This window comes from Urtica dioica, chromosome 6 (assembly GCF_054948205.1).
Source record: "Urtica dioica subsp. dioica isolate 48M chromosome 6, U.dioica_male_clone48M_v1_H2, whole genome shotgun sequence".
Classification (NCBI taxonomy): domain Eukaryota; kingdom Viridiplantae; phylum Streptophyta; class Magnoliopsida; order Rosales; family Urticaceae; genus Urtica; species Urtica dioica.
In genome coordinates, this window is record NC_142761.1 from 34,072,774 (window position 1) to 34,100,069 (window position 27,296).

Sequence of the window (27,296 nt, forward strand, 5' to 3'; positions counted from 1 at the left end):
AAATAATAGCTAGAAGGGTAAAATGGTAATTTAGTAAATCCCGACTAGCTGATGACATTCATGAAGGGTAAACATAGATAATATTCAGTGGATCCGCTCATCATAATTAGGTCGAATTCTTGAGTAGAAAATAAATTCATTTGAACCGAGAGATTTTCAGTGTCAGCTCTTTAGTGGAGTCAGTTGGCATTAAGCTAAACTTGGAAAAGGTTTGTGAACTTTTGAGTCCAAGTGTTTAGCTCAAGCTTTGTTCATTTGGGTCCATGAGGTCACTGTCACGAATCACATCGATAGGAATTGTTAAACTGGAAGCTAAGTCAAAACAAGAACGAAAATTGTCGAAAGGGTATTTTTGTCTTTTGAGACAAAGGATGAAATGAATGTCAATAAATTTTTGACAAGGTCATTTTATGACATGTTTCACTCGGCCATGACTTGATCATTGGGCCTTGTGAATTAATTTCATTTCATAAGAATTTTATTGAAAATTCTTATTGGGCCTTTTTCATGTTGTCATGAACAAATGGAAAAGCTTCTAGAAGCCCATTCTAGAAGGACATAGGCGCCCAACATACCCAACCAAGAGAGAATATTTTGTGCATAAATGTATCAAGATACTTGCCAAAAGAAAAAGAGGAAACAAATTTGCATGAGGATGCTTTAGGGTAATCGGCCAAGAGAGAGACAAGGCAAGGCAATGAACAAAAATGGAAACAAATCCAAGCCTTCTAGAAGGCATCCTTGGCCGAGCATCTCAAGTGGGAAAAGAGGTAATTGGCTCATGAATATGTGATATTCTATAGAAGAGGAAACTACCTTATAGAAGGTGAGACCTCTCCTATAAATAGGAGCCCCTTTTCCTCACAATTGATTCATCCAAAGTTTTAGAGATTGAGAGCTTCTCTCTCTAGACTTGGCCGCCCCTTCCTCTCTCTCTCTAGTTTATATTTTCGATTTTTTCTTGTCTTAGCACCTAGGTCCTCACTCGACCTAGTCTTTAGCTCTGCGACTTTAAGACTCGTTCTTAAGTCGTAGCGTTTAAAAGTGCCCACTCACTGATTCCTTCTTTTCGAGTGATTTAGTGATAGAAACTTTCGTGGTTGCTCGAGGTGCCGAGGAAAGAAAGAGAGACGTGCTGTGAGGGGAGACGAGCGTTGCAAACTTTCCACAAGCTTCTTCAAAGTTCAAGCTTCAAGAAAGGTTAGTAAACTTCTAGCTCATATTGGTTTTTAATTACATGTACTTGCACTTGTCTAGGTTAGTAAAAACTGTTTTACTTGTAAAAGAAAATTTTTAAAATTCCGCCGCTTACCGAAGCGTTAATTATTTTCTCAAACCCTAGATCGATTCCAACAGTAACCTCAGTGCGAAAAAATCTCCGCTGATCGGGTCGCCACCTCGCAAGCTCGCCGTTCTTCGGTGAGCTCCCCCGCCATCTTGGCAACCGACAGTTGGGCTCCGGCACGCTGATCTTGTGCGATTTGGAGTTCCACCCTGGCCTCACGAAGCTGGTCTCGAAGCGTCTCGGTCTCCGCCCCCGGGTGCGAACCTCGCTCGACCTGAGCCAGCCTAGCCTTCGTCCGAGCGAGCTCCTCCTGAGATACCCCTAAGCGTCGGATGAAGTCATGCAAAATCCTGTCGCTTCGCATGGCCCTCGCATACGCCTGCGACGACAAAGAAGAAGAGGTTAAAACTAAAACCTACGCTTACAACAAAATAAACAGAAAATACTGACCTCTGAGCGTCAGTAACCCCCGCCTGGAAGAAAGCAATGTCGCCCTTCGACACCACGCCCTTCCACCAGGATAGTGGGGATCCCTCGAGGTGGCGAAAATAATGCCCTCGAGCCTCTATCGCCTCCAGCTCCACCGCCGAGTTCGCCCTCTTGGGTTCGGAACGCTCATCGGGAGGTGCCGATGTCAAAGCCCTCTTCAAAGAAGCCCGAGACTCCGTTTCGACTAGACCGGCAGTCTCGACGCGCTCTCCCTTCGCCTTGCGGTCAGCAACCCTAGAGCGAATCTCCGCCATTGACTCGGGGTCCCGAGAAGCGAGGGCCAGCCTCCTAGCTCGCCTCTTTGCAGCTACACAAAACAAAGCAACGAAGGTCAGGTTCCTGTCAAAACAAAAAGTTGTACAAAACCGTAAAGATACCTCGGGAAGCAGGAGCAACTGGTTGAGCCACGGGACTCGGGGGCCTGCTCGCCCGGAGCGCCTCCTCGGTGCCCGGAGCAAAGGGCGGGAACCACCCGGTGAGCGCCATCAGCTCGGGGGAACGGAACCGCTCGCCAGCCTTGCGAGCTTCCGACATCCCCGATATTTCTCTCACAAAGGGGAGCTCCGCTGCCCCCTCGTCCGCTGAAAAGTCGGCCAGACGGCCGAAGCGAAGGGGCATCTCGTCAAAGGCGTCCGAGGCGACCATCCACGCCCGGCGGCTAGGCGGGTCACAATCTTCGACCAGCCTCACGTTTCCCCGAGCGCGGGCCATATGAAATCCCGGCTGCCCTGGCGCCGGGAAGACGGCGACTAGATTGCGGAAGTCGTCCATGGTCATGGCACGCTGCGTCTGGCAGTGCCACTCCATGAAGCATGTAGCCAACAGGCGGTAGAACGCCGGGCTCATCTGACATGCGTGGACCCCTAGTCGGGTCAAGATTTGCTGGACGATCGTGGGAAGCGGGAGACGCAACCCGCAGATAAGACTCCCGATCGTCACGGCCGCATACCCGTCCCTGGGACGAGAGGGCATGTCCTCGGGGGCAGGTCTAAGCAATCCCACCAAGGGAAGAATGCTATACGTCTCCCGAAGTGTGCTGAAGACTCGGGAAGTGAGCGTGCTCGCAGCATCGATCCCCCTGCAGTCTAAGCCGACGAGGGCGACAGAGTCACCTACTCCGTACATACGGGTCCTCTCCAGTGACCGGGCATAAGTGTAGCCCGAAGTCTCCGCCGACTCGAAGGCCGGCCAGGCCATCGCCAACGCCTTCCCGTTGCGTTTCTCCTTCCCCCTCGCGGGAGGAGCCTCCAAGTCCTCTGCAAGGCCCTCCGAGCCCGACCCTATGGGGTCGTCCGAATAAATCTCGTCCAAGAAAGATTCGGACGGCGCTATCGCAAGCTCAACACCCGAGGCGTCCAAGTTAGACGCCCGGGGGAGCTCGGCACTCACCGCCGCTTCACCCCGCTGCTCGAGCAGGGGGCGTCAAAGGATGCCTCGCGGGAAACCAGGTTGATCACCAACCGTGACGAACGCGGGTCCTTGGACCCTTCGTCCTCCCATTCGGGGCCACACCTAGTGGGTGGGCCGCTCCCGGGCCCCACCAGCTCGGCTATCGCCAAGGCGTCGGTCTCCAACTCCGCGAGCCACTTGTCGGCCGCGCTAGAGTCTTCCTCGACAAAGATGGGAATCCCGTCGAGTTCCTCAAAGGGACCCTTGGCCGCCCCCCCCCCCCCAAAAAAAAATTTGGGAGAGGGCAATTAGGGTCAGCCTCGGGATCATCAACATGGGAAACAAGCTCACCCCCCATTAAAAAAGAAAAAAAAAAGTCGGCTGCCCAGGGGAAATTTCAAACTCAAAGGACTTTTCCGATTACCCGCAGGCTGCCAGTGTGAACAGAAAGGGCGGGGGCTCTCCTACTTATAGGAGAGGAATGAGCAAACCCTGCTCCTTCCCCCCCCCCCACCCCCCGCGCGCGCGCCAGTCCCCCAGCCCTAGGCCGCGCGCGGGCCTTGCTGCCCGGCCGGCGCGGTCCGGCCCCCAGGGGTCCGACCATCAAAAAAAAAAAAAAAGGAGAGAAAGATATGCGTGCGTACGGTCACGCGTGATCGAAGGTGAAATCACCTCAACGCCCTTTTCTTTTCTAAAGTTCACGACTTACGTCCCGTAAGCCGTAAACTTGGGGGGCTAATGTTACCGGTCGTTTTCGGGACACCGGAAATTCAAAAACGATTCAAGGCCGGCCGGGCTTTGCCGGCCGCAAGCCCAACGGGCCCTGGCCCACCAGGCCCGAGCGCCAGGACGCACCCGCGCCCCGGCCTCCCGGTCCGCGCGTGCACTCCTGCGCGCCCTGGCCTCCCGTCCTGCACACACCTCGACCGAGTGTCTCGGCCACCTCAGCTGAGCGTCCTTGCCACCTCGGCCACCTCGGCCGAGCATCCTTGCCACCTCGGCCGAGCGTCTTTGCCACCTCGGCCACATCGGCCGAGCGTCTTTGCCACCTCGGCCGAGGTCCTTGCCACCTCGGCCGAGCGTCTTTGCCACCTCGGCCACCTCGGCCGAGCATCCTTGCCACCTCGGCCACCTCGGCCGAGCGTCCTTGCCACCTCGGCCACCTCGGCCCAGTGTCTTTGCCACCTCGGCCACCTCGGCCGAGTGTCTTTGCCACCTCGGCCAGGCACGCCCGCTGCCGGGCACGCCGCGCCTGGCCAAATCCCGCGCCCGGCACGCCCCGCGCCCATCCAGGCGACATGTCCCGCGCACCCTGCGCCCTCTCGGGCGTGAAGCCTCGCGCACCCCGCTCCTGTCCACCCGGTGGGGCTCAAGGGGCCGGCCCAAGGCCTCTCTCCACAACTATAAATACCCCCCCTTGGGGAAGGAAAAGGGACGCCGGTTTTTGGACACAACTTGCATCCTGGTTGACGCCAACAACACTTCTCTTCTCTCGAGAACTCTCTCTCGCCCTCTTGTGACATTTCCAAGAGCGCGCACTCCTCCTCCCTTGGCTCAGAAACACGAGGACCCCCCTCCACGAGAGGGAGCGCGCTCTTCTTCTGTGACCCGAGCTTCTGCGGTACACACCGCTCTCCCGCTTCTTGGCCCTTGAGCTAGAACTCCGAGCTACGAGCACGTGACCCCTCTAAAGCCTTCACTAGAAGCTACGAGCCGGGTCCTACTCTAAACCCTTGGATTCCCAAAGCCACTGAGCCCAAGATAGCCCCCGATACACAAATTGAACTACGTTCTGACCTGATCCCGACTAAAGGGTACGAAGGCAACCAACCCTTGGCACGGTCACACCCCCTAAAACACACCTCAGGGTCTGGAGGGTGCAGCTCGGTCTACGAGCTCCCATTTTTGGCCCGGACGCGATCACTTGGTCCGGCCTTGGATCGAACCGCCCGAGGTATTTAATCGTTGTTCATTTTCGTGCGACAACAGGAAGCATCCGCCGAGAACTAATAGCGTTCCTAAAGAAGAACAAGGGAACATTTGCATGGACGACAGAGGACATGCCAGGCATAGACCTCGAAATCGCCGCACATCAACTCAACGTCGACCCCAGTTACAAACCTGTGAAACAGAAGCGTAGGAAACTCGGCCCAGAAAGAGCTAAAGTGGTCAACGAAGAAGTAGACCGCCTCTTAAAATCCGGTTTAATACGCGAAGTAAAATATCCCGATTGGGTCGCCAATACCGTCGTCGTCAAGAAAAAGAATGGTAAATGGCGCGTATGCGTCGATTATACCGATCTTAATAAAGTTTATCCTAAAGACGTCTTTCCTCTACCACACATAGAACGCTTGGTGGAAGCCACTGCCGGTCATAAAGTCCTGTCATTCATGGATGCATTTTCAGGATACAACCAAATCCTGATGCATCCCAACGACCAGGAAAAAACCGCTATCACAACCGACAAAGGTATCTATTGCTATAAGGTGATGCCCTTCGGGCTGAAAAACGCAGGAGCCACGTATCAACGCCTAGTGAATAAAATGTTCGCCGACAAGATAGGAACAACGATGGAAGTTTATATCGACGACATGTTAGTAAAATCACTACGAGAAACGGATCACGTCTCACATTTAGAGGAGTGTTTCAAAGTCCTAAACAATTACCAAATGAAGTTGAACCCGTCCAAATGTACCTTCGGATACATGGTAACTCAGAGGGGAATTGAAGCCAACCCGGACCAAATACAAGCGCTCCGAAATTTACCTTCCCCCCGAAACAAAAGAGAAATCCAGAGGCCAACCGAGCGAGTGGCAGCCCTTAGCCGATTCATCTCTCGGTCAACCGATAAATGTCTTCCTTTCTATAAACTCCTAAGAGGAAATAAGAAGTTCGAATGGACAGAAAAATGCGAAGAAGCGTTCGAACAACTAAAACAATACCTAGCCGAACCCCCAATCCTAGCCAAATCAGAAGTAGGGGAACCACTCTACTTGTATGGCGCCGTATCGCACACCGCGGTCAGCGGAGTACTCGTCAGAGAAGAACGAGGAGACCAAAAACCTGTATTTTACATCAGTAGATCACTCGTTGACGCAGAAACAAGATATCCGGCAATGGAAAAATTAGCCTTGGCCGTCGTCGCATCAGCCCGAAAGCTACGACCATACTTCCAATCCCACTCGATAGTCGTAATGACCACTCAACCTTTACGATCATTCCTACACAGCCCCAATCAATCAGGAAGATTAACAAAATGGGCCATCGAATTAAGCGAATACGACATCGAATATCGCATTAGGACATGCGCAAAATCACAAGTTCTAGCCGACTTCCTCATCGAGCTCCCCGCAAACGAAAGCGAAACCACGGCAAGCACCAGATGCTGGACCCTGAAAGTCGACGGTTCCTCCACGAAATAAGGGGCCGGAATCGGGATACTTTTGGCATCGCCACATGGAGAAATAATCGAACAATCCTTCCGACTGGATTTCACCGCCTCAAACAACGAAGCCGAGTACGAGGAACTAATCGCGGGACTACGCCTGGCAAAAGCTGTAGGAGCAAAATCCGTGTCCGCCTTCTGCGACTCGCAACTCGTCGCAAACCAAATCAGCAGAGAATTCGAAACAAGGGATGAGCGTATGGAGGCATACGCACAATTAGTAAAAGAGATGACAAAACAATTCGAAAAATTTGAAGTAACCCGAATTCCCAGAGGAGAAAATACCACAGCTGACGCCCTCGCCGCCTTAGCTTCAACATCAGATCCCGCCATAAGCTGAATCATACCGGTCGAAATAATAAAACAATCTTCCATCACTACCAAAAGCGCGAGCATAATGGTAATAATAGAAGAGGGGGACTGGAGAAGGGATATAATTAGATATATATCCGAAGGCCACACCCCGACAGATAAACAATTGCACCGAAAACTAATCAGCCAAAGCGCAAGATTCTCCATAATAGACGGAGTGCTTTTCAAAAGAAGTTTCTCCTGAGTATACCTGCAATGTATAGGGAAAGATGAATCCAAACGCATCATTTCCGTAATACACGAGGGAGAATACGGGAACCACGCGGCCGGAAGAGCTCTAGCCGTTAAAATAAAAAATCAAGGGTACTTTTGGCCAACCATGGTCGCCGACTGCGAACAACATTCACGGAAATGCGACTAATGCCAAAAGCATGCCCCAAATATCAAACAACCAGCCGAAGAACTATCCTCCATATCCGCTCTGTACCCATTTCTAAAATGGTCCATGGATATCGTCGGCCCCCTAGCCACAGCACCCGGAGGGCTGAAATTCCTCCTTATAACAACAGACTATTTTTCCAAATGGGTAGAAGCCGAAGCATTCGTCTCGATAAGGGACGTGGACGTAAAAAAATTTATTTGGAAAAACATAATTTGTCGACATGGATCGCCGCAAGAAATAATCACTGATAAAGGCGCACAATTCATATCAAAAGAATTCCGACGATTCTGAGCAGCAGAAGGAATCACTTTACGATTCTCGACGCCCCGATACCCGCAAGGGAACGGACACGCTGAGGCTACCAACAAAACAATCGTTGGTAACCTGAAAAAGAAACTACTAGCCAAGAAAGGACGATGGGCTGATGAACTCCCCGGAGTACTTTGGGCCTACCGCTCGAGTCCGCAAAGGCCTACTGGGGAAACCCCATACTCCCTGGTCTACGGAGTCAAAGCAATACTGCCCATTGAACACGAAATCCAAACAATTTGTACCATGTACGCGAACGATCACGAGGAAACTAACAATAAAATGCTATGCGACTCCCTCGATTTGACAGACGAAAGAAGAAATCCAGCCCTAACGCGCATGAGTTTATACCAACGATCAATCGCCCGATACTACAATAAAGGAGTCAACTTCCGAGAATTTCATACTGGAGACCTCGTATTGAGGAAGGTGTATCAAAACAGAGCCGAAGAAAATGCAGGAAAATTGGGAGCAAACTGGGAAGGACCATACCGAGTCTCAGAAATCCCACGAACAGGCGTCTACAAGCTTGAAACGCTCGACGGTATCCCAGTACTCAGATATTGGAATATTATGAACCTAAAGAAATATTACTGTTAAAAAGTAATATCACAACAATCGAACTACGTAACGGCTTGATCCCAAACATGGGTACGTAGGCAGCCTTGAGATAAGGTTCAGCCCCCACCTCACATAAACGAGAGAAACTTGAAACGAACAAGTTCGATTCAGATCAATTCGCCAAACGCGACGGATTTGACTTACACCCGCAAATGAACACACCTAAGGCTTCGTTCATGCGTAGTGTACGATAAATTACTATAAACCTAACTCAAGAGCAAAGGAAGACGACGAGTTTTGGTTCGGAAAAGGAAAATCACGTATAAGGCACGACCTGGTGGCACGACGACTAGGGGTTTGACTGACGATGGCCGACACACATCGTGCAAATAAGTTGTCAACAAATAAACGCCATAGTAAATCAGTGCGTTCGTTCAAATACAAGGAAAAAGATAATTATGCATTGTCCATCGAGGCCATCATTACGCAAGCAAAATAAGCAAATAAACATCGATAAACATTTAACAAAATCCATGGAATATGTTCGACACAAATAAAAATGAAAGAAAATAACGATAATAAAACAAAAGGAGTTCGACAAACTTGCCCAGATGTCGGGCCCAAAATGAATACGCCCACGCAAGGGCCCAAAACTAATTAATTATTTAAAAACTTGGAAATTGAAATGCAAGAGGCGAGGCGAGTCTAGGCCGACTCGTCCTTGGCGAGCTCAGCTTCCTCTGAGTTCTCCCCAGCCTCGTCGATCGACGTAAGTACGGCCTCCGAGCTGTCGAGCATCGAGCTGAACTGATCCGCGACCTCGGAAGTCCCGGGCACAGGCGCATCAGGAGGACAGCGATCGTCGTAAGGGGTGAACTCGAGATCTTCGGCCCCGGCAAGAGAAGGCAAAGGAACGCTGTCGAGCTCGGCTTGAAGCTTCGCCAGTTCATCCTTGGCCTCCTGCAATTCAGCAAGAGCGTCAGTGATCTCCTTGTTGACGACCTCCTGGAAGATCGACGATGCCGCCTTGGCTTGGTCGAGGTTCCGCAGGATGGTCGTCCTCTTCTTCCCGACCGCGACAAACTGGCGGTAGGCCACCAGCGCCCCCTTGTACTTCGCCCCGGCAACCTTCCTGCCCGAGCGAATACCATCATCCTTAGCCGAACGGTAAGCGCGGTACAAGGAACGATTCCCCGCCTTCTCCTTCGCCAGCTCGGCCTTCACCCGGTCCAGGTCGGACCCAAGGTTGCGATGGGAGGCCTCGGCCATATCGAGCTCTCTCTTCAGATCGACCCGCGTCCTCTCAGAATCTTGAAGGCGATCTTCAAGATCCTTCACACGACGGGCGTATGTCTCCGCCTCGGCAATGAGGTGGTCCATCTGGCCAAGGGAATCTTGGCACTTCGTGAGCTCGCCCTCGGAAGCCTTCAGCTTAGTTCGCAAATCTTGGTTCGCGAGGGAGAGGCGGTCGTACATCACCTCGTAATCGAGAAAGCCCTTGTTCAGCTCGGCCATGAACTGCAAAGGCAAAGAGTTAGCCTTAAAACGAAAAAATATATATATGTAGTAATTCGAAACCTACCCGAGAGCCCGCCGCGCTGACAGAGCGGTAGTAGCTCGACCCGTGCATTCTAGAGACCATCGGGAGCCGGTATTCAGGGAAGTTGAACTGGCGCATGAGACACGCCGCCGCCACCGGATCGTCGCAGATTGGCTTGTCAAGGTTGTAGTTGAACGCCAGCTTATAGGAGCTCGGCTGAGACACCTGTTGCTGACCAGAGCCCTTCACGGCCTTTCCTCGGTCCTCAGCTCGTCCCCTTTTGGGATCGTTTTGCTGAACGCCTTCTACCTCCTTCCTCTTAGCTTGAGAGGACGGAGCCGATGAAGACTTGGCTGCGGCTGCCGAAGCCTTCGCAACCTCGGAGGACGTAGCCTTGGCAGAGGGGGCTTCGACATCTTTGGCGGTCTGGGCATCCTCGGCGGTCTTGGCGACCTCGGGCTCACCGCTGAGCTCGATGAGCAGCGTGGCCGGAGGAACCACCATTAAAGGATATAGGAGCCGGCGCTGTCGGAGCAGACAGGTTGGCCTCCTCGGCCGATCCGAATGTGGTCCCGGCATCTCTAGCCGCCCTAAGGGCCTTCTTCTTGGCGCGCTAGTCTACATCCTCGTTCTTCATCTCGAACGAGGAGGAGAGTTCGTCTGAAGAGTCGCCTAAGGGAAAACAAATTAACAATAAAGCTAAAAACTACGAAACAAGGTAAAGCTCGGAAATAAAAACTGACCTGATGAAACAGCGGGCCAAAGATCGACTGCTACAAACCGAGCTTCGGAGAAAGACTTCCAGGAGACTTCGCAAGCGCGCAGCTTCTGGACTTCTAGATCGAACGCGTCCAACGGAAAAACAACGATCTTCTCTGCAAAGACAGATAACAAAACGTCAGTTCGCCCCAGACATGTGATAGATAGCTCGCAGATCGCCCAAAAATCCCCCCATTACCACAGTCCGTCTTCCACGGAATGGACAAACAATCCTTCACCACCTCGACCGTCTTCTCGCAGATTTCGAAATAGAAGTATTTCGAACCCCAGTTCTTATCCTTGCCAGGGAGGTCAGTAACTATACCCTGGCGAGGCCGGTTCGCCAAATAGAAGCACACCGGATGGTGCTTTGAGTTGCGCTTCGCGACCAACAGACGGCCGAGGTCATTAACGTCTAAAGAGAGACAACAGCAACAGAGCCATCACCTGGCGAACAAAATTCGGACACATTTGGGTGAACTGAAGTCCCAAACGGTCACAGAATTCGATGAGCAGCCGGGGGATAGGAAAACGAAGTCCGCATTCCTCGAAAAATACCTGGTATGCACAAGCATATCCAGGGATGACTCGATCGGCGGACTTGCCTCCTACCTTCACCCGGAGCCCGTCGGGAAAGTCGTATCGCTCCCCCATGTCGCCAAGGTCGCGTTTCGTCAAAAACGACGGCGACGACAACTCATGATTGGGATCATCGCTCTTCATGTCGAGTGCCGACATTTCTCTTCACAAGGGCCGGTTCCAAAGAGGGAAAAGCAAGAACCTGGAATCGACCAAACCTAGAAGGCCCGACACCCACTAATATAACCGAAGAAAATCCCGAAAATTTTCACAGCCGAAAATGGCGAATAACAAGAAGTTTAAGAAACGCAGAAGAAGAAAAAGAAAAAAAAAAGAAGAGAAAGTTGCGATTTTTTACCTCTGGGATGTGAATGAATTGATATTAATGAGAAAAATCGAAGGGTCACGGCTTTATTTAAGCGTCAAATCGACGGTTGAGAATCCCGAGAAGATCGCTATGATTTAAAAAATCTTTTGAGTTATCAAAACACGGACGTAGCGACACGTGTCTATGGCGCCTGCTCAAAAGTAACCAAGAGATAGAAATACCCGAATATTTCGTCAAATTTCAACCAGATTCCGAAAAAATCTCGATTCGACAAAGTATATTCTATATTATTTTATAATATAGAAGATATCGGGGGACTGATTGTGGGAGTAAATACCTCTCCCCTCTATCTAACGAACTAGATCAACCAGGCCCACAGCGAGCTCGGTCCAAAAGGAAAGATAATCGTCAGATCGGCCCAAAGCCCAGAACGGTCCAAGACATTATTCCGGATGGAAATCAGACTCGACCCGGGCCCATAGACGTTCCCAGACGGTCCCGCCAAGGAATTTGAAGTTCGAAGTCATCAAAGAAACAGTCAAATCGCCTAGAAGAGTGGAGATGTGCGCAAGAATAAGGGATCAAAGACAAGTTCTGCACGTACACGTGCATCGATCTGAAGATGAAGGAAAGTCGGCAAAGTGGCTATAAAAGCTCATTCCATCCTCGTTGAGAGAGAGGGATTTTGGGGGGGGGGGGGGGGGGAAGAGAGAGATTTGCGATATTATCTTCTGAAGCTTATTTTCTGTTCATTTCCATTCGAATTTTTCTTATTCTGATAGAGCTTTATCTGATTATAAATAAAAAAGGAGCATCCTTTCGCCCTATTTATATTGCTATTTATATCGTTTATTAATTCCTTTCGGATTCTAGTTCATTCTTCATAAACGGATTCTGAGACCCTCTATTCATATAAATAAATATACTAGATAAATCGAAATAATCCAGTGTAGATTGTTGGGTCGAGAAATCGGTTCAACAGAGACCTCCCACTCAAATTTTTAAGAGCATATATATTTTAAACATATGTGATATCGATATAGTTTTGAAAACATTTTGAAAGCTTATTTGATTTGGATGACAAAATATTTTCAAGTTTGAAAACGAAAACGGTTTTTCAAAATTCAAACTAGTTTTGTAAAAATTCAATTTCAATTAAACTTTCAAAAATCAAAACATTCTAATCTTTTAAATTATGTTTATAATCTTATGAACAACAATTTTTCTCAAGAAAATTTTCTCATTAAAGTTCTATAACTCATGGTAGTGGGGTTGAAAATCCAGAATTCTAAAAAACTGGACTCTTCGGAATAGCCGCGCACCTCGGAGTAAAATTGCCATAAGTAGCGGCTCTGATGTCCTTTTGACCTAAAACTAATTGCATTGGAAAGAGGACAAACAGACATTTAATTTATTCCAGAATCATTAAATATTTAATTCTGAGCTGAGAGTTATGCCACTTTTACTGAGCTCAAGAACAAGTGTCAAAGTCGAAGAGCTAAAACACTAGGTCAAATGTGGACCTAGGGTCCAAAACAAAAACGAAAGAAAACTTAGAGAGAGAGAGAGAGAGAGAGAGAGAGGGTGAGAGGGGGTGGCCAAGGGTTCTAGAGAGAGAAGCTCTCAATCTATAAAACTTTGGAATGAATAGAATGAAGGGAATGATGACTCTATTTACAAGAGAGGTTTTACCTTCAATAAGGTAGTTTCCTCTTCTATAGAATATCACATATTCATGAGCAAAATTTGCTCTCCTTCCCTTTGATTTTCACGGCCAAGAGGGGCTTCTAGAATCCTTATATTTGTTTCCTCTTTTGTTCTCTCCTTAGCTTTGGCCGAAATCTCCTTTCCTCATAGAGGAAATTTGTTTCCTCTTTTTCTTTTGGCAAGTATCTTCATATATTAATGCACAAAATAATCTCTCTTTTTCATTGGATGTTGGGCGTGCAAGGCTTCTACAATGGGTTTCTAGATTTTTCTTCATTTGTTCATGACAACATAAGAAAAGCCCATTAAGAATTTTCAAGTAAAATTCCATGAAATGTAATTAATTCTCGAGGCCCAATAAACTCTTCATGGCCGAGTTTTTTAAGTTTCATTTGTCATCATATGACAATGTCAAAAAATTTATTAACATTCATTTCGTCCTATGTCTAAAAAGACAAAAATACCCATTAGACAATTTTCGTAAAACTTGTCTCGTTCTTGTTTTGACTTAGCTTCTAGTTTAACTATTCCTACTTGATATGATTTGTGACAGTGACCTCATAGATCCAAATGAACAAAGCTTGAGCTAAAATACTTGGACTCAAAAGTTCACAAACATTTTCCAAGTTTAGTTTAATGTCAACTGACTCCATTAAAGAGTTGACAATGAGAATCTCTCGGTTCAAATGAATTTATTTTCTACTCAAGAATTCAACTAAATCGTGATGAGTGGATCCACTGAATATTATCTATGTTTACCCTTCATGAATATCATCAGCTAGTCGGGATTTACAAAATTACCATTTTACCCTTCTAGCTGTTATTTCCTCAACTCCTTTGTCGCTTGTGAATAAGTTAGAAACAATGTATTGACGAGGAGTTAACAAGTCACATTGTTTCATCCAAAAGAGTCAAGAATCAATTTGGACACTGGCCAATTCATTTATTCACATTCCAAGGAACAAAGCATGAGGTGATATACATTGCATTTCAGCAATCTTGTACATGAATTCCATATCTATGAGATCTTCACAAAGTTACTCATGACATCTTCATAACTTAGTACTTCACCAATAGGTCTTTTTTAGAATCACAAAGTGAATCCGAACTCTGACTTTCTCAAATGAGAATACGTAAGCTGTGAAATGGCATGTCTCATTTCAGGATTGAGGTAAGCATGATGCAATTCATACGTAGTGACCACGAGACATAAGAGGTTAAATGGTTTGTTTTTATCTTGTCTCTAGAAGTGCACTTGTCAATTCAGTACCTTTGGAAGTACCTAAAAGAAATATAGAGTCTCCAACTCTCAATTTCTCATAACCAGACATCATAGATTCTCCTAACAATCGTATTGAGATCAATAGTCTTTTGAGCCTTAGATTGCGAATATATTGTTTTAGCAAACCATGAAGAGTTTGTTCATGGAAATCTACATTTGTCTCTTCATATGTTGTTAGGTTTGTTTATGGACTAAAGACTAAGGTTTTATCATAAAGCTTCAGACAAGGAAGAATGAATGAACGTTTCAACTTTTTATAAATAAATAAGCAATTACAAGCAAGAGTCTTCGTGAGACTTTATTACATCAAATGTACAAAAGTAAAAACTACAACTCTTCTTGTGGGCACCATTGACAACATTGTTAGATAAACATAAAATTAATTAGCTCTTGTTAGTGTAATTAATTAATTCCGCAACTTATATGGTTATTAAGGTGAGAAAATCACCTACACTTTTATCATTTCCAATTGGTTCATTCTATGTAATTTTGACATTCCATGTTCTCATGGGTTTTTAATTTCCTTGAATTTTTATTTGTTTCTCAAGTTATTTGTTTCATCTTGTCCTTTATTAGACAAATTTTTCAATAAAGTGGTTGTACAAGCAGTTTCAATGATCCATCTCTTTTTGGATATCAGTTTCCAAAATATTTCCAAAATATTTCCAAAATTCTAACATACTTAAGGTTCCATAATAGAGACCAAAATAAAAGTTCCAAACTATTAGTCTAACCATCCAAAATATTAGACCTACAATCCAAAAAATATTAGACCTATTAAAGGTTCCACTTGTCTTCATTTTTCAGCCATAGCCTGAGATATTTGAAGGTCAAAGCTTGGCATATCATCATCGTCAAATAGGGGCTTCTTTATCAGCTTTTCTATCCGCTTCTCCACGAGTTTCTCTATCAGCTTCTCCACGGGATTCTCTATAGGCTTCTCTATGGGCTTCTCGATCAGCTTCTCCACTGGCTTCTCCACAGGCTTCTTCACCGGCTTCTTCTGTTTTCTTCTTTTTTTCCTCCTCGGGGTCTGCAGATCCGAATTTAGTTGTGTATGGTGGAAACATTATCTTCGCTTTGTGTTTCTCACTCTTCCCCATGATGATTAGTTCTTCATTTGGATTGTTGTTTTTAGAGTTTTCTAAGTAACTAGGCCACCTATAACATTAGGTTTGAGATTTAGCCTATGTTTGGAGTTTTTTAGGAAATTAGCCAAACGTATTAGGTGGCAAATTATGTTTTACTTTTTTGTCCTCCAATATTTTAAGTCAGTTTTTTGTGCGTGTATTTTTTTTTTCTTCACAGAATAATTGTTGTTATTATGAAGGAAGCAGTTAGAATTTTCTCTCTCTCTCTCTCTCATCTCATCGCATATATAATCATAAACACATATATTCATACACATAATTACTTCCAGAGAAAGCAAAAAGAAACACGTATATACTTTTGATCACAACCAGAAGAAGAAAAAAAATATCAGTGGAAGCCAACAGAAACGGCGAGGAGGAGAATAACAAGAAAACAAGAATGTAGCCGAAATAGATAATAATTAATAAAGAGGGTATGAAAATCGTAACGTTGGGTTTGTTGTTGCTATTATTAAGGAAGCAGTTAGATTTCTCTCTTCCACGTTCTCTTTCTCTCTCTCTCTCTCTCTCTCTCTCTCTCTCTCTCTCTCTCTCTCTCTCTCTCCACAAAATCAGATCTGGGTTTTTTTTAACCTTCAACATGCCAAGATGACGAGGAAGAAGCCGAGGTCGCGGGCCAAGGGGGCAGTCCAGCCGAAGAAGTTGCGCCGATGACGCAGATCGGTCGGAGGCGGCGAAGGCTCGTCCGAGCCAGATCAACGCCCACAGGAGGTGGTTAACGAGAGCGTAGGGGAGGGAGCCGGTGTTCTCGGAGTCCGGAGGGAGGCCATGGTCGGCGCTCCGGAAGGGGGTCGCGACGAGCCTCACGGCGGTGGTTGGCAGGAGAGACGATCGGAGCTTGGTTACAGGTGGTCCGACTCTCACTGTCAATTTTTTTTTTAACAGTGAAGATTTTCGAATGTCAGATTTTGGAAAAATTTAGAGGTACAGATGATTTATTTACAGTTATTTCCATTTATTTCCATTCGAATTACTTAAACGTGGAGAATGAGATAATTTCCAGTATTTACGTTTATTGTCTGTGTCGACAGGTTCCCAACAGTAACGTCAGTCTTGGTGAAGCCGTTCTAGATTAGCGCACCACGTGATTAATGATATCTTTGATAAAATATTTTGTTAAGATTTGTTAGAGGTTAAAGGCTACGTATAACAATTTTGAAATTGTTGTTATTTTATATTATTATTGCCTATTATTTAATATAATTATATTCATTATTTCCATTTGATTAAGTAAAAGGGAAAATTAGTCTATTAATTATTGACACATAAGCACGTTGGCTATTTCCCTAAAAATTATGAAACATAGGCTAAAAACAAAATCTATAGTTTCAGACTGGCTATTTTGCTACAGTGCCCCTGTTTTTAATGCCTTTCTTTTTCCTCGGTGACTCGCGGACGGGCTGAATTGGTCCAATAGGTTGTGATGCACCACTTTTATGCTCATGCAACATTTATCAATTTCACAAAAAAATAATCCAAATTTCAAAATTAATAATCTAAGTTCCAAACACAACACAACACAGATGTTTGAGACTGCTACAACAAGGTCAAAACATTTATTAATCCTTCCTTCCAAAATTTTAATCCAGTATTATATCAACAATTTTTTTAACAATTGTTTGAGACTGCACCATTTACCAAATTTCAAAAGCATAATCTACTTTCCAAAAATAATAATCTAGGTTCCAAACAAACAAACAAAGATGAACTTGTTGCAACTTCGACTTTCGAACCTGCACCTTTGATGTTGTTTGTTTGATTGTAACATTTTCCTGCTCCTACATAATACATCATAGTCCATGAATGATTCCAGATTTCACGTATATTTCTTAATCATGATTTCACATAGTTTAATCCCGATTCAAAAGTAATTTACCTTGTTTGTATTCTCTTCAGCCACCGCATTGTTGAACTTATTTGTATTCCCTTCAACCACTGCATCGACCTTACTTATATTCCCTTTAGCCACGTGATGCCGAACTGAAACATTAGTTAATTAGTTAACATTATTATTTGACAAAATTTAAAAATTTATACAAAAGAAATGTAATCATCGATTACCTATGTTTGTATGTCATCTACTACATAGTTTATGAAACCAACTGCATGTCTATCATCTTAATCGTTGACGATGTTTGAAGGTGAGGCGACCTTGAGGTTTCATAATTCCCCGAAAAGCTTGTTGTTGATGTTGAATACCATTTGATATATCTCCATGAGATTATTGTCGAATTTGTCCATTTTCTTTTCGAACTTCTTCTCCATTGCTTTTAGCTTTTCAAGTATCTATTCATTTGCGACACACACTAAAGACGTTGTTGTTGACTATAGGGGCGTGCGCATGAAGTGGTCATTTCTTCCGTCTTCCCGATTCTCCTCTTCTCGTTCATCTTCTTCTCGTCTTTGGAGTGCTTGCTGCATTGTCAACTTAAAAGGTATCATGTACCTTTCCTTCATTTCGCTGATTGTGCATTCCATTTCGATTAGCAAGAAATAGATTTAACAAACAAAAAACAGAAAGTATGCCATGTCAAAAATATTAATCCAACATTAAAAAAAAAATTAACCATGCTTTCAAAATATTTATTCTACTTACAAACATCTCAAACTACTATGGAGTACAGCACACAAACATATTACACAAATTTTCATAAATAAACACATATACATTAGTACTTTTGGGTTGTCAAAACCTCTTGCGAAAATGCTGCAAAGGTTGGGCTCAAGTTGAAGTTCCACCTAACAAGCCTTGGTGTTTTTCGCGTTCTTAATTTTGTTGAAAGGCCTTTCCATGCTAATAGGGTGTGAATGAAACCATCGGCATCATACCCTTGCACTTTTCCCTTTGCCAGAGTCCTCGGCTTCTTCATTGTCGCAAGGAGGCTGTTGAAACTTTCTAACCCCCAAGGATGATTCGCGAATTGATTAGCATTGGCAGCAATCTCAAAGTGGATTGGGTCGCAACACACTGAGTGTTGGCAAGGCAATATTTGTGTGTATAAGTTACACAAATTTGCAAGCTTCACCTTCTCTTCATCTGTGGCTTCCAACGGGGTATTGAACGGAAGTGTTTGTGAATTCCTTTATTCCAAATATGGCCAACTGTCCATTGAAATTGGACGACAGTTCGTTAGGTTTTGTGACCAAATGGCCCTTTTCTTCACCTCCTCCCAGTGGCCATCTGTTAGCTTTAACTTGATATCTTTAATCAAATCAAGTCGTGTGTGGACATTGATTTTAGCGCTGCCATTCCAAGCCTCTTGCTCGATGATGAAATCTGGTGTGATAAGTGGTTGTACAAAAAAGATTCATTCAAAATAAGAATAATTTACGTTCACATTCACAAATATATTATTTGATATTATAAACATTCACATACTTGTATAATAGTTTGTCTGACCATCTCTTCTATCATGGTAGATTTTTGCCTTCTGCTTGTGGTTAGGGACATCTGTCATGAAAATTTAATCAAGCTTTCATTTGTTTTAATCTAGTATTAACATACTAAAACTCCTTAAATCAGACACAGTATATGTTTCCAATTATTTAATCTTACCATCAAAATATTTAATTTACTACAAGTAAAACAATTTTGGAATTTTAATCAAATGTTAATTCAAATGACAACAAACTGGTAACTAATTTAATCTTCCTTCAAAAACCTTAATCCAGTAAAAACACATCCTTAAACTAGTATGGATTAATTTAAGCATTCAAAAAGTTTAATCTAGTAATAAAGCAGAGTTAAACTACTTACCTGTTCTTCATATTTCCTTTACTTCTTTCCTGCATTAGTGATCTTTAACCTGGCCATCTGCTACAACAATGGCAAAACCAATTTAATAAAGATTTCAAAATGTTTGATCTAGTATTCATATCAACAAAATGAAGAATAATCATAATAAATATTGATCAAGACTGCTACAACAATGTCAAAATACATTTAATCAAGATTTCAAAATGTTTAATCACCAATTCAATAACACACAAATATAATTCTGCCTTCCAAATTTTTAATCCAGTACTCATATCAACAAAATTAACAACAATTTCTCAAGACTGTTATATGTTCTTAATCCTGCCTTCCAAATTTTTAATCCGGTATTCATATCAACAAATAATTAACAACATTATGTCGAGACCGCTACAACAATGTCAAAACAATTTATTATGATTTCAAAATCTTGAATCGACTACTCAATAACACTTTAATACAATCATGCTTTCCAAACTATTAATCTAGCATCCATATCAAGAACAGTAGAAAAATTAAAACGCTTGAATATGGAACTTAGCTAATTCGTCGGAGATTGAGGCTGAGTTATACGGCATCGGCGACAAAGATCCACGGAGATTAGGACTGCGAACGGCGAAGATGAGTACGGCAATGAGGACGGCGATGGCGATCGACGAAGGCGAGAACGCCGATGACAATGAGTCGAGTTAAGTTTTTCAGGGTTTTTTTCTTCTGGTCGAATGATGAAGGCTCTCGAATGATCGATTGATTTGGAGATTTGTTTAGGTCTATTTAGGTCTAAGGGTAATATCAGGTTTTTCCACGTTTGGGATATTTTACCCCAAAGGGTGAAAAGTTGGCTATTTTGCAAAGCCCAAAGTTTCAAATGGCTATTTTGAAAAGTTGGCTATTTTGCAGAGCCCTTTTATGAATTGATTTTTTTTCATGCCTCTCCCCAAATTTAATATTCAATGCATTCATCATATTACTAAATTTATTAACAATTTGAGATCACTTGTGTTTTCATATTATAAATATAATAAAATTTTACATTAGCTATAAATCATATATATATATTAACAATTGATTTTTTTTTTCTAAATGGAGCCTATGAATATTTCCTTTTACTTTTCGAACCAAAACAACCATAAATAAGTCAAATTGGTAATATTGATCTGTATAGCCACTAATAAATATAATATTTTCTACTTTTCATTTCACTCTCCAAATTTTTATGATTGATAAATCTATCTTAGGGGAAAGAGATGATATCTCAAGCAGGTAAGAGAACAAAAAAAATACCATATAACCAAATAGATCTGATTGTTACACTATATGTTTACCCACGATGCATCTTCTTCTCCAAAACTTCAAAAATGTATTATTGAACACTAGTACATTTTACATTGATGTGAAAGCGTACAAATGTATTTATTGCCTTGTGAATATTTTAGCTAGAGATTAAAAATATTATAAGTTCATAAGTAAAGTAAGACGAAATGATTAAAAGAAGTTTTGTACAACTAAGTATATTTTCCGTGGGATGATGAACATATATACATGCAATTCATCATTTCTAGAATCAATCTGCATATATTTTCCTCCTAGGAACAAAAAAAAAATCTTTTTTTTATAGATATTCTTAATATATATATATATATATATATATATATATATATATATATATATATTCTTAATATATATATGATGATGTAGATAAATAGTCAATTTAAACGAATAAATTTGCAAAATAGCCAAAATTTGTCTTAGTTTAATAATCGCCAAAAATTTTAATCTTTGCTGTCAAAACAATTTTGAAAACGTAAATTTGACTATCTGAAAAATTGAAACTTTGATTATTTTGTTAATCAATAAGTTTCGAATGTACAATTTTTTCATAATAGGTATACGTGCAAAAGAATAAGAAGACCTTCCATTTTATATTATTACATTTATTATAATTTAATTAACTAGTCAAACTTATATATTTACATTAGATTTTTGACTGGAACAATAATAACTTACTAAATGCTTTTGACTAAAGTTAAGTCTTTATAAGACTTATATGTAAATATATATATATATATATATATATATATATATATATATATATATATATATATATGCATATAAGTGCCGAACCCCTGAACCTTTTTATTTTTAGTATATTTGACATTTTTTGTTTTTCTTTCTATAATTAGATTATTTTTAACATTTATGTCTCCTTTAAATTATATTTCCCCTAATCTTATATCCTAATATATTATATCCATTATTTTTTATCTTACATTCTATTTTTATCATAGACGCTCCTCCTCCTCCTCTTGAATACTACATGATGCACGCATACATATCAATAAGAAAAAGGATGATACTAAAACTTTATTAATAATCATAACGTTAAGTCAACAGATTCTAATTAATCCAATTAAAGCCGATATACATCAAGAACACAAAATTCATTGATAATTAAAACTTGACACAAAAACTCTTTGACCATCATCCATCTATAAATACTCAACGGCAGTACAGTACAGTATACCACAAACACCATGGCAATAGGAAGCAAGACCTCAAGGAAAAGCATATTTGTGACGCTTCTCTTCGTTCTATACGCGGGCAGCGATGTCGTGGCAATTCGCCAGCACTTGGCACGCGTGTACACCACGAACGGGCTGGAAGGTGGGAAGAACCTGACGATGCACTGCAAGTCGAAGGACGACGATCTGGGAATCCAAGTGCTGACTCCGGGTGCCACGTGGATGTTCAAGTTTCATCCGAACTGGTTCATGTGGGGCCAGACTCTCTTCTTCTGCCGGTTCTCATGGGAAGGGATAGACTACCGTTACTTCGACATCTACATTCAGCAAAGAGACGATCAAATCTGCCATGACTGTTGTTGGACCATCAAAGCCGACGGCCCTTGTTCCTGCCCTTGTGGCCGTGCCTGCGACTTCAATCATTGCCTGCCTTGGAAACCTCGCAAAACTCTCATCAATTAGAAATATTTATATGTTTTAATAAGAGATGGGATGTTCATCAGTTACATGCTTTACTTATGGATATTGAAGTGCCATTACAATGTAGAAATTTATTACTGTATAATGGTGTGGACCTGCGGTGATTACTAGGTTATATTGACCGATTCACCTCTTTCCGGTCACGGCTAAGGTCACTGCTAAATCTATTTTAGTTGCGACAGTCGCAACGAATGTCGCAACTAAAATCAATAATAAAAAAAATTAGTAGTGGAAGTCGTGTCCGTTAATATAAACATTTAAATGAGAACTTCTCGCATTTGATTCAAAATTCAGGAGATAATATCTCGTGTATACTTCCTCGATTTAAAAGATCCTAATTTTACGGGTATTTCACGGTTTTGTACGTTTTACTACTGGGATTTGACGGTAACCGGTATATCGCGCGGTAACCCACCAGTCACTCCGGTAACTCAAACCTTATTGTGTATCATTTTATTTGATTCAATAAATTTAACGGAGGCACGAAGCTCGTACTTTTTCATTGGTAGGTTATGATTATTTGTGGCTGTTAGATATTTGAATTTGCATTTAGCTTGGCAATAGTTTAGGAAATTTTTCGACAAACACAAGTAATAAATATTAATCTTTGAATATTTGTTCAGTAAAATCTCAAATCCAAATTGAGATCGGATTTATGTGAATGATCTTGTCGGTTGAAAGTTTCGAGATGACGTAGATGAGTTTATGCATCCTCCACGTCAGCAAGGGAGACACAAAAAAGTCAATTGTCCATGAAAAATCGCATCACCGTGCGGTACTAGACAATCGGCGACGTTGAAACCAAATTCTTCGCCAAGGGCTTTTCAGCATGGAGATCTAACGAATTATGATTTGTCATAGTGTCCTTCTTTAATCCGAGCTGGGCCGGTCCATAACCAATTGAAATAAGGGCTGGGCCGGGTGACCTGCAGGTGGTACGGCCCAATTGACAGATTTAGGTTGTGCTTTCAAACTGAATCGAATTAGACAATGGATATCTAAGAGCTAGGAGCAAAAGAAGGTGATGGAAAATGCTCAATCATCATATTGTACAGTATGTTTTGCTCGAAGTCGGAGTCGGAGGAAGAAGAGGGAGAGATATTCCATCGATAGCTTTTTATTTTTGTTAAGAGTTTTTTTTTTACAAAGCGTGTTTACTATATTGCCCTTCTTTCAGAAATCACATGACAAAACCAGGACAACTTAACTGACGGAATGTTGAAAAAATAGACGGGATGACTAAAACTTCTAAATAAAAGTTTGAATATGCTTAATCCAAAAAAAAAAAAAAAAAAAAAAATACTTCAAGGATCGAGTCATTACGAGTGTCATAGTTGAGGGGCTCATTTATTCTTCTTTTTATTACAGTAACACCTTCTAATAGATATAAAGGAAGTATATTAATATCGATAATTGGCTCTGAATATCCTTTATTTTAGGAACTATCTAATATATCGTTGACCACGCCGTTTTAAGACAGATACTCGTAAATCTAAATCCATCCATTAATAGACAAATCCGCGTCTCAAGCGTTATAATGAATTATGATATTACTAACAAAAAGGGCAAGAATAAAAGTCAAAATCCACTTGATTGACGACACACAATATAAAAAAAATATCTTCATTTATTACCCTAATAGTAAACATAATAACGAAAGTAATAAAGACGCAATTAATATACATTGACTGTAAATAAATAAATAAAAATATTGCAGTTAGTGCAATGTATCCTTTACAGCGCTTAATTATATATCTAAATACTAAGTACCCAAATAAATTTTAAACAAAACCCGAATACATGAACTTTGGCATACACACTTAACAACATTAAAATTAATACAAAAAATACGAAATTTTGTCACCAATCCAACCATTATAAATTAAACATTACTTATAGCCAAAAATTACATCACACAAAACACAAAGAAAGGGAAAAGAAGAAGAAGAAAAATGGCTAGCTGTAGTAAAACCTCAAACAGAACCCTAGCGGTGGTCACAATGCTGGTTCTGTTATCGCTGTACGCGACAAACTGCGTTGCGATCAAGATCAGGACGGAGCTAACGCGAGTTCACATCAAGAATGCGTTGGCGACGAGCGGGCCCGCACAAGACCTGACTGTGAGCTGCAAGTCGAAGGACGACGAGCTCGGGACCCACGTGATCGCGCCATGGGGATCGTGGGATTTTAAGTTTCACCCCAATTTCTGGCCGAGCACGCTATTCTTCTGCAGATTCTCGTGGCCGAGCCTCGGGACAGAGATCAAGTGGTTCGACATCTATGACCAGGTGAGGGATGAGAGACATTGCTTCGACTGTTGTTGGACCATCATTCCCAACGGCGCTTGCCGCTGCAAATGCAGCGGTCCCTGCGATTACTTGGATAATTGTTATGGTTGGAACCCTGTTTCTCCTCCTCCTCCTCCTCGTCCTTGATTTTTCTCATTATTATAGACGACAACTTAAATAATTGTCTCGGTTGTACCAAGAAGGAATGTTTAATTTATTATTATTATGATTCATCGTTTGATTTTCATTCTGACGGCGACCTAAGCTATAGATAGATTCGAATTAGAAGGATTGGATAACTAACCTCACGAAAAGGCCCTCGTGAAGCTCTTTTATCTAAATAAACAAATGCTAATAAAAGCGAAATTTGGATAAAGGGTAATGATAACACGCTAAATTGGATTTCTGTCTTCCAAAGTGTAATACGTCTGAAGAAATTGGCACTCTACGAACCAAAATCTGATGTCCAAAATTAATTGAGAATCCCGTGGGTCAAATTTCATTAAGGGTCAATTTTTTTTTTTAAAAACCAAATCACTACATATTTTGGTTATTTTACAAATTCATAACTTTAAATTGACTATTTAGCTACATCACCCTTTATTTAATCGATATAGATTGATAACTCGGTGATATGTGTTGGAATATTAGAGAGAAAAAGTGGATAATAAAGAGTATTTATTGTCTAATAAGCTGCTGACTTTAGGCAAAGATTTGAGTGGGTTCCACTCAACGGAATTTGATAATTCTTTCGTATTATTCTTCCTTGCGAAATGAGGTATAATATCGATTATACGTTTACCAAAATCGGAGCTATAATGAATGAGAAATTGATGCTCAAAGTATGCTTAAAGAACACATTTGTTATGTGTAATTGAAGTGGAAATCAAGAGTCCCGCATTGGTTGGGAATGAGTGTTGTGGTAGTGTTTATATATTCTCCTCTTATTTTAGTGGTCATCCAAGTGCAAGAGATCACGAGAGTGTGTGTGTGTGGGTTATCTCTTAACCCCTCATGCGCGCGCGCACACACACGCGCCGCCGCCGAGCCGGCCGGGCCGGGCTCGAGCTCGGGCTCAGGTTTCGGGAATGTCCCGATCTCGGGCCTTGGGCCGATTCCTATCTCTTTTTCTTGAACGTTTCACTTCATAAAGCTGATTAATTCCACGAGTAGTTAGTGTGAGAATTAATTTTATAACCGTGCAGTATTAATGCTAAACGGTTTGCTGAGCATGAACTTTGACGTTTTGATTCAATAACCGTGAATTAACATGGACGTTTGTTTTGATTCAATAACCGTGCATTAAGACTGAATTAAGACCAAACGATTTGATTCAAATTCTGTAACTGCATGGATGTTAGCCTATATAGAGGCTTACTCCTCTCAAATTCTGTAACTGCATTGATTCAAATTTTGTAACTGCATGGATTCAAGCCGAGGGAATGACCATAAGCGAGTCTTTCCAAGTTGCCTCCGTCATCGAGAAGCTACTTTCGGGTTGGAAGGACTTCAAGAACTACCTTAAGCATAAGCGAAATGAGATGAGTCTTGAAGATTTGGTGGTTCGCCTTCGCATAGAGGAAGACAATCGTGGCTCCGACAAGAGGTTCAAAACCACATCCGAGAGAGCCAACATCATCGAGCATGTTGAAGGCTCGAGAGGCAAGAAGCCCGCCAACAAGCTTGGGGCTAAAGGGGCTGCTTTCAAGAAGAAGAACCAACAAAAGTTTGTTGGAAAGTGCTTCAACTGCGACAAAGAAGGTCACCGAGCCGCGGATTGCCGAAAGCCGCAAAAGAAGAAGAAGAGTGAGGCCAGTGCTGTCGAGACCGAGGGAGATGACCAATTTCTCGTCGCCGTGGTCTCCGAAGTAAACTTGGTAGACTCAAAGAAAAGATATGTTTATGAATAAACAAAAGTTTTTTTTGTAGGTAACCTAGGTTTTTCGAAGCTCATATGGTCGTTGGATGACATCCGACGGCTCGAAATACATTTAATAAACAAAAGTCGGATTTGTTGTTTTTTGGTGTGTTCGACGCACACCACTTTCTGTATGCCTCACACGCCAATTCTGGGCAGCCATGCGCCGCATAGGGGCCGCACAGGAGAGCGCACAAGACTCTGTGAAGCCTGTGCGGCGCCCAGACGAGGGTGGTTCACTGAACCACCTATCTTGAGCTCCGGTTGTCGCGGAATCATGATCCGAAAAATGTTATGCGCTCCTTGAGACTGCCACGTCCTCTTCGCATGCTCCAAATTCCGCCATGAAGTCCCGAACTCTTAAAATATAGAGAAAAAACTCCAAATTACTATCAAAACACTCTTAAACTAGCATCGTTTCATCGTCTAGAGCACTAACAAACATGTCTAGAACGCGCTTATCACCTAGTTAATTTATTCACACTATAAAAGAAAAAAGTGTGAGAGAATATACAGATTCCATTCTAGCATGTTTTGTTCATGAATTCTATATATGTGAAAGCTCATATACTACCTGGTCATTGACTATGGCACATTTAGTGAAGATGAGTACTGATACGAAACTATGGCTCATTTTAATTCAAGGTTAAGATTAATGTATTCATACATAGATTGTGAGACTTAAGTAATAAATGATTTTTATCTAGTCATAACAAGGAAACGACTAAAAACTAATAGCTAACCAAAACGACTAAT

General features: G+C 42.5%; 1 protein-coding gene and 1 pseudogene across 1 annotated transcript; both read left to right on the forward strand.

Moving 5' to 3' along the window:
• The first annotated feature begins 21,866 nt into the window (after window positions 1–21,866).
• On the forward strand, window positions 21,867–22,316 carry LOC149393756 (S-protein homolog 5 pseudogene; annotated as a pseudogene).
• Window positions 22,317–24,286: 1,970 nt separating this feature from the next.
• LOC149393757 (S-protein homolog 29-like) lies at window positions 24,287–24,769 on the forward strand. Its single transcript, XM_089618148.1, has one exon. The coding sequence runs from the start codon at window positions 24,287–24,289 to the stop codon at window positions 24,767–24,769; it is 483 nt and encodes a 160-aa protein (XP_089474274.1).
• The last annotated feature ends 2,527 nt before the right edge of the window (window positions 24,770–27,296 follow it).